This window comes from Vicia villosa, linkage group LG2 (genome assembly GCF_029867415.1).
Source record: "Vicia villosa cultivar HV-30 ecotype Madison, WI linkage group LG2, Vvil1.0, whole genome shotgun sequence".
NCBI lineage: Eukaryota > Viridiplantae > Streptophyta > Magnoliopsida > Fabales > Fabaceae > Vicia > Vicia villosa.
The window spans coordinates 26,984,207-26,992,716 of NC_081181.1; the positions used below are offsets into that span (position 1 = coordinate 26,984,207).

General features: G+C 32.7%; 1 protein-coding gene across 1 annotated transcript; it reads right to left on the reverse strand.

Moving 5' to 3' along the window:
• Nucleotides 1-4,979: 4,979 nt before the first annotated feature.
• On the reverse strand, nucleotides 4,980-6,648 carry LOC131646034 (zinc finger protein WIP6-like). The gene is made up of 2 exons (XM_058916207.1): nucleotides 6,111-6,648; nucleotides 4,980-5,957 (listed from the first exon to the last, which is right to left on the reverse strand). The coding sequence occupies exons 1-2, from the start codon at nucleotides 6,513-6,515 to the stop codon at nucleotides 5,454-5,456; spliced, it is 909 nt and encodes a 302-aa protein (XP_058772190.1). The 5' UTR covers nucleotides 6,516-6,648; the 3' UTR covers nucleotides 4,980-5,453.
• Nucleotides 6,649-8,510: the final 1,862 nt, after the last annotated feature.

Consider the following 8,510-nt stretch of genomic DNA (forward strand, 5'->3'; position numbering starts at 1 on the left):
ACCTCGGTCTTCCCGAAAATCTTTTGGTGGAAAGGGGCTTGGAGAGGAATTTTTCGAGACTTCGGGAGTCTTTGTTGCATTCCGTAGGTCCGAAGGACTCTTTGGAGTCGGATGAAGTATGGTGGAAGGGGGATGTAGTAGAGGAGTTCTCGGTGGCATCTTGCTACGATTTCTATGAAAGGTGTTTAATACCTTTCGGTCCTTATGGCAAGCACGATGAGGCTTTTCGCTTTGTGTGGAAAGCGGATGTTCCTTACAATATAAAAGCCTTTGGATGGAGACTTCTCCTTGATAGGCTTCCTACTAAAGAGTCTTTGGTCCGTAGAGGTATTCCTTTATCTTTTGAGAATTCCCGTTGTACTTTGTGTGATATTGAGGTTGAAAATAGTAATCATTTCTTTTTTGGTTGTAAAGTGGTTAAAGAGATTTGGAATGAAATAGCTCTTTGGTTGGGTAAAGTGGATGGAAAGGAAGAAGAGTGTCTTCCTAACTTTATGGATTGGCATCATTTTTTTCGATCTCATAAGGTGAAGGAAGGCAAACTTGATGTTGTGTGGCTAGCGACTAATTGGTCTTTATGGGGTGCTAGGAATGGTGTTTGCTTTCGGGAGGAGGAATGGAATTTCAATGATATAGTTTGGAATATTAAGACTTTAGTTTGGAAGTGGTCTTTTTGTGGGAAAATTACCCATGCCAATTATTCTTTTTATGAGTTTAGTAGAGATCCCATACTATTTCTCTCATAATTTTAATTGGTTTGTAATTTTCTCTTTGTGGGGTTTTGGCTTTGTGGCCCTATTGTATATAGGTTGGAGAACCCTTAGTTCTCCCTCTTATTAATATACATCTTTCTCTTGCCTTTAAAAAAAAAAACAGATAGTTTCAGTCTGGTTTTGGTAGCTGTTAACGTGTTATTCTGCAGAAATTTAGTAACTGGCAGTGGTGTAGTTGTAGTATGAAGATTTTGATTATAATTGGAAATGTATAATTCTGCCTATTTGTATTAGTTTTGGTGGGAGTACAAGAGGGAAGAGAGATATATGGTGGTAAGATTTTGTATTGGATTGTAACTTCATGGCACTGCTTGTGCTTGATTTTTTTTGTCCGTTAATATAATTTTGTCTCTTCAAAAAAAAAATATTTGGGAATTTGAAAGAATATTTGTAGATGATGTGATACGAAGACTAGATCAAATGAAGTGTAATTAAATAATTAAAAGAAAAAAAAAACTTAATAAATTTTTTTAATAATAAGTTAGATAGACATATGATATAACATTATAACGTTGTTTTATCCATGTAAGCGATATGACACTGTTTTATTCGTGTAAATGACATCATTTAATGAGATAAGTCTTTGTCGTTGTTATTTGTATTCTTTCGTGATGCAAGAACAAAAAGAATCAAAACCAATTTTTAATATACTTTTGTTACTAAAAAAAATTTACTTCTTTAAAGAAAAGGAAACCATAAAAATATTTGAAAAATTCCCTCACCATAATACAATTGTCAAAGTTTGTTACCCCAAAATGCATGATATGTTTAGTCAATCTGTCAAGTTAGAAGTAACAAATAAATGACAATAACTGTAAAACTGCCTCCTTAACAGGGAACTAAACATTTCAAACCGAAAAGTAACTGTTAGACTGAAATGGATCTTTTGCCTCGGATCCCAAACTTATGGTCTCATTAATGCCATTCTATGCTCCCTAGTGTTTCTCTTTGCTTATTGTTTATCCCTATAATTACAAGACATTTATATGTTAATTAAATTTAAGTTACTTAATCCAATGAACCAAGCATGCATACATTATACATAGTAGATAGATTATTTTATTCCTTATCCCATTTTCATTGGTTTTCCAATATTTCTGTTTTCTTCTACATGTTTCATTTTTCAACCTGCTTTCCTTTCCATGTAACAAAACTGAAGAAAGAGATGGAAAGAAAAAAAGATATAATATAAAAGGGGGACAAGATTGAACGTACGTACGAGCCTACCCAGTACAAAGAGAGCCTCGAACAATGATCAACGATGAAAAAGGGTCATGTACATATATTAACTATAAGTGTTACTTATGAATGATTGGATTGATTATTATTTTAAGATGTCATAATTTTAAATTGCTGTCAACATAATTCGGTATAAAAGAATAAAAAGGCTGGTGTGTGTGTGTATATATATATATATATATATATATATATTTTTATATATATATATATATATATATATATATATATATATATATATATATATATATATATATATATATATATATATTCCTAAAACGGTTCTAAAATAAATATTAATTTTTTTAAATTTATTTTGAATGAAGACTCATTTTGGTCCTCACAAATATTACACGAGTCAAATTAGTCCCTTACAAAAAAATTGACCTAATTTAATCTCTTACAAAATTTAACCGGATCATATTAATATTTTTTTCAAATCGGTTTTTTTTTCTAGTTTTAAACCGTGACTGGACTGCCACGTTGGATTTTATTTATTTTTCATTTTTTAAATACTAAATTGATTTTTACTTTTAATTTCATTTTTAAACAATTATAAATTAATAATATAAAAAAGCCAAAATTGTTTCTCATAAGGAGTATAACTCAGACCCACGTGGTTAATCTTAAACAATTCTAAATTTAAAATAAAAAAGACAAAATTTGTATCAATATGGTCTCGAACCTAAGTCTCTTCAGATTAAGTGACAGTCAATTTAATACAATACAAATTGATTTGTCTATTTGTAAATGATAGTCACTTTACTAACAATAGAAATTGTTTTGTCTAGTTGTTATTGATAGTTACTTTACTAACCGTAGAAATTGATTTGTCTAGTTGTAAATGATAATCACTTTATTAACAATAGAAATTGATTTATCTAGTTGTAAATGATAATCACTTTACTAACAATAGAAATTGATTTGTCTTGTTGTAAATAATAGTTGTTTTACTAACAATAGAAATTGATTTTTTTAGTTGTAAATGATAGTCACTTTATTAACGATAGAAATTGATTTGTCTAGTTGTAAAGTGAAAATCATTTAACTTGAAGGGACTTGGATTTGAGACCTCATAGGTAAAAATTTATGTATAGAATTTGTTAATATTAGTAGAAATCATGGAAATTACTTGTTTAAAAATTACTTTATAAGAAATAATTTTGGATTTTTTGATATTATTCATTGATAACTGTTTAAAAATGAAATTAAAAATAAAAATTAATTTAGTATTTAAAAAAAAATCTAACGTGTCAGTCCAGTCACGGTTTACAAGTATGAAAAGAACCGGTTTAGAAGTAGAAAAAACCGATTTGAGAAAAATATTAGCAGAAGGACTAATATAATTCGGTTAAATTTTATAAGAGATTAAGTTGGGTCAATTTTTTTGTGAGGGACTAATTTGACTCGTGTAATATTTGTGAGGGACCAAAATGGGTCTTCACTCTTTTATTTTTTTTAAAAATGAATGAGACCGACGAATATAGTAGAGGATGTCTGGTCATAAAATCTTGGATTATTTTTGTGAAAAAATATAGTTTTGGTGTACTTAACAAACCCTACACTCCCTAAAGTCTAAAAGTCGTAAAATTTATGTTTGGGGTTGCAAAAATTCGCAAAATATAGGATAGAGAAATAGATAAAATAGAAACTGCAGACCTAAAACTCTAATTTAACAGGTGAAAAAATACAGATAAATTTAACATGTTTAACAAATCAGATCTATTTTTTCACCCCTATTACATAGCCTATTGTAATGTCATGAATTATGATGGATTCGTTCTGGCATTACAATGCAATTTGTAGTGTTAATATTATGGCATCTCGTTGTGAATATTTACCATAGCTACAATATTGTGGCAACATTTTGTCACCAATTTGAAATCATAACTGCAAAACCAATTTAAAACAAAAATTATAAAATGATAGTATTCTTTGGACTATGGGCTTGGGCCTCCAGACGTATTTTTGGGAGGATCCTTGGGTGGGATTTTTTCTTAGAAAAAATTCTCTATTCTTTATTGAATCTCTTCTCAACAAAATTGTTTATCTGGATAAGTCGGTTCCCTTCTAAGGTGATGGTCGTCTTTTGGCAGTATTTATAAGATAGACTTCCTTTTAGAGAGCATCTATTCAAAAGGGGGTGGTTGTTGATTCTATTGGAAATGTTTGTACTTTTGTGATAATATAGTTAATTCAGTTTCCTATATCTTTGTCACTTTTGAGTTAGCATTGTTAGCATAGTATATGATCTTTTAGTAGCGATTTTGCAATGATTTACTATGTTGTTGTCTGGTTTATTTAAGGGGTTCGTAATGATGTTATAATTAAAGGTGTTTCAACGATTTTTAGGAAGTCGAGGATAAGAGTTTTTTTGCTTAAAAATAGTTTTTGAAGTGAGGCAAACTCATGCGTTTTTTATGTTTGGCTTCAGAATTCTATCATCTGCCTAAATTATTCGAGACTTTGTCCCAGTTCTAAAGTTGGGAGCTGTAGTCCTCCGAACTGTTGATAATGGTCCTGACAATTTGACAACTAATTTGATGTCTAAAAATGATGTTAAATGCTGAGTGTTTTATCTGTGTTTCTTCTAGGTGTTAGTTGTTCTTCTGTTTTTGTTTTTTGGTTTCTATCCTTTGGTTAGTATATTTATTGTATCTTTCATTGTTTAACACTTTTTTTGCTATCAGTTTTCAATTTTTTTTTAGATAATTCCATGGTTTACACCTTATAATTATAGATACCATATAATAGAGGAGTGTTAAAAAAAAAGAGTGGTGAAGGGGGTAATAATTAATAAGAAAAAAGGTGATGAAAATGTATATGATATTGATCTGAAAAAGGAAAAGACAGCCCTTTGGGTGAAACCCCAAAAACAGCAACGCATAATATGATTACATCAAGTGGTCCTCTCCACTTCATTTTTACCCTCTCTCACTGACACTACCAATCCATCAAAGTGTTACCAGTGCTAGTCCAACCTCAGTAGTATCACTGATCACTGAGTCCCTCGAATCAGATTAAATTAACTCCCCCCTCTCTTTTTCTCTGTGCAATATCTATGCCAAGTGATGAGCTATTGCAACGTTTGTGAACAGTACAATCTGTGACTGCCCTTGTCTGCATGTCTCTCTCTCTCATCTGCAGTCACTGATTACTCTTGACTACCGTCCTTACCTTTCGTCACACACACACACTCTCACTATCACAAGAAATTAATTCATAACACTGCCACTTCATGCATTCAATGCTAGAAGAACCTTAGCTTTCATTTCACTGTTTGTCTCCATCGTCTCACACCACTCACACAACAGACAAAACTACACTACAATCTATAATAATAATAACAACAATAATATTATAGTCTCACATAGAAAAACACGGTCAAATGTATAACTAATGCATGCATTATGCATACACAAAAATATTAAAACCATGGTAATATTAATTAAAACCAAAAATCATTCCATCCATGTTATCAATATTATCATCATCATCTTCATCATTTTCATCTCCTTCAAAATCATCATCATATTCATCACCTAACAAAACTTCCTGATCTTCACAACTCTGGACGGTGTGTGGAGCGTGGCCATCGCCGAAAGCACGAACATGATCTTTGAGTGATCTCTTGTGTTTGAAATCAGATCCACAGATGCAGAACCAAAGTTTTCCACAGTTTTTCTCATGTGTTCTCCAATCTCCTCTCACTGCAAAGGGCTTCCCACACTTTCTACACCCAAATGGCTTAGCCCCATGTTTCCTCTTGTAGTGTGTCTGAAGTGTCCGGAAATCCTTCAGTGGTCTTGACCTTGGATGCTCTATATTGTTTTTGCATCCCTCTGCACAGCAATAACACGGAAGCCTCAACATGGATGAAGCTGGTTTTACTCCCCTTAGAGATTCTGGTCCTTTCCTATATTGTGACCCATGTCCCCACATATGCATCTGGTATATATGGAAAAATGCATTAAGATATACAAATAGCTAAGTCAAGTATAAAGTATTTAGATCAAATTTTTGTCTTAATTATTGTAATAAATGCTAATGAATGTGATCTGGACTACTAGCTTGCTAGGGACTAGGCTTTTGTTGACTAACCTGCATGTTGTTGAAACGGTTGAACATTTTATTGCAGACTGTGCAAGAGAACTGTGTTGGTCCAATGAGGATTTGAGCAGGAGAAGGGATCCAATATTGACCTTGAATCGGCGGTGAAGGCAAGTGATGATGATGATCTGGTTTGGTAATAGTTGTGTTGTTTTGTGATATGGTGGTTGGAAGGCCAATGTGAAGTGCAACAGTTACACCATTCTGGTCATCACCATCAGTGTTAAGGTTTTGGTTTTGGTTTTGGTGATGATTATGATGAAGAGTAGTAGGAGGTGAGTGATTTGTTGTGGAGAATAGTTTGGGTTTGTGGTGAGTACCAGGAGGGCCAAGTGAGAGTGAAATGGAGGACTCGTCAACAGTGTCACATGTGTAGGAGAATGAGTAAGGTTGCATGGTGAGAAATATGGTTGATGGGATGGTGTATATAATATAGTATATGATAGTATGTTTGATTGAATGAATGAATAGTTGGTAGTATAGGAGAGAGTGGAGTTAGAGAGTGAGAGGGACAGAGAGAGTGTTTTGAGTGAGCTTGTTTTTGTGAGATGCTAAGTGGGGACGAGAAAGCCAATATATAAATAAACAAATCTTGTTCATTCATCCATGTATTTTGGCTTTTGTCATTCCATGTGTCTTGTCAGATTAATTCAAAAACATGATTAATTCTTGAGGAATTATTAGGCTATGTACCTAAAAAAACTATTTTCATATTGACATGTATGTAAAGTCTAAAAATAATTTATTTGAACACCAAACTTACCGGCCCTAAGGGATCTCTAAATAGTTTAGACTATAAAAATCTTGATATAACATATAAGGCAAAATCGTTGGCGAAAATTAAAATTTTTCATTAATTCAATCTTTACAATGATACATGATCAGTGATAGAAATGACTACGTCTTATGGTGATTTATGGTGATTAGCACTTTTGGTGCATAATAAGAAGAACAATCACAAACGCTAAACAAAGATTAATATCTCTATTTATAGAATCGAATTTTATCAAGTTAGAAAACATTTACACATCAGATATAATTGCTTGTGTGACGATGCACTTTATCTTATGATGTATTGTATTTCACTTAAGTGGACGATATCTTATAATATTCTATAATCCATTTAAGCGCATTGTATCACTACAACGAGGAAGGGCTTTTAAAGCGCTTTTTTTGGCCTTTAACAGCGCTTTAAAGCGCTGCCAAAGCCAGCGCTGGCATAGGCTACGAAAGCGCTTTTAAAAGCGCTCTGGTAGGCCCCCCTATAAGAGCGCTTTTCTGGAAAAAGCGCTCTTGTAGGCCCCCCTTTAAGAGCGCTTTTCAGGTAAAAGCGCTCTGGTAGGCCCCCCTTTAAGTGCGCTTTTTCCAGAAAAGCGCTGTGATAGGCCCACCTGTGAGAGAAAAAATTAAAAAAAAAACGCAACATACTAAAGCGCTTTTGTAAAAGCGCTCTTATAGGGTGGGCTTTAAGAGCGCTTTTTCCAGAAAAAGCGCTCTTATAGCCCCCCCTATAAGAGCGCTTTTACAAAAGCGCTTTAGTATGTTGTTTTTTTTTTTTTTTGCTTTTTTAGTAATCTTTGGCAGCGCTTTTAAGTAGAAGCGCTTTAGTATGTTGTCCTTTAAGAGCGCTTTTTTAAAAAGCGCTTTAGTAGCTAAATGAGGTATTTTAATGTGCAGCCTGTAATTTAATCCTCCCAGTCGACCTGTAATATTTTCGACCTGTAATATGTTTTCAGCCTGTAATATTTTCGACCTGTAATTTATTTTCGACGATATTATTTCAGCCATCAGTAAGACAATATATATATATACTAATATAATACCATTATAATATCCAATATTATATATATACATCATTACAACATCAATAATATTATAGTACTTCAATTCGACACAAATCCTACATGAAAAAGCGCTTAATATAAAAATGACACAAATCCTCTTTTATTTCTTCCAACTTAAGTCTCGGGTATCCAGTGGCACGGAATTCGTCAAGGTACTACAAAACAAAAACAAAATATGAATGATACATTTAGTTAAATGTAATAAATTATATGAAATTATCTTAAGTTATAAATTCATACCGTGATCGGAATCTCTAATTGATTTGCCTGAAGGATTTCTTTCATAAACCTCAATACAAAGTATCCGCAATCGTAACTGTTTTTCTGTTGCGGGCACTACATAGAAAAACAAATAAGATTCTATAGTTGTGCATTGTTTTATCAAGTAGCATAAATATATTATAAGCAACATTGTGAAAAATAATGTACCTGCACTTGGATCCAAGTAATGTTGCTAGATTTAGTTCGGGATACCTGTGCGTCCCGTTGACTTCGGAACACTTGTATTGATCTAATTAACAAATATATAAAAGCATATGTTTAGATC

What these genes read in the sequence shown, in the direction of transcription:
- LOC131646034 (XM_058916207.1), bottom strand. Translation starts at nt 6,515, where the DNA reads ATGCAACCTTACTCATTCTCCTACACATGTGACACTGTTGACGAGTCC. An exon ending in ACCGTTTCAACAACATGCAG is followed by an intron (nt 5,958 to 6,110) that starts GTTAGTCAACAA and finishes CATATATACCAG; the next exon opens with ATGCATATGTGGGGACATGG.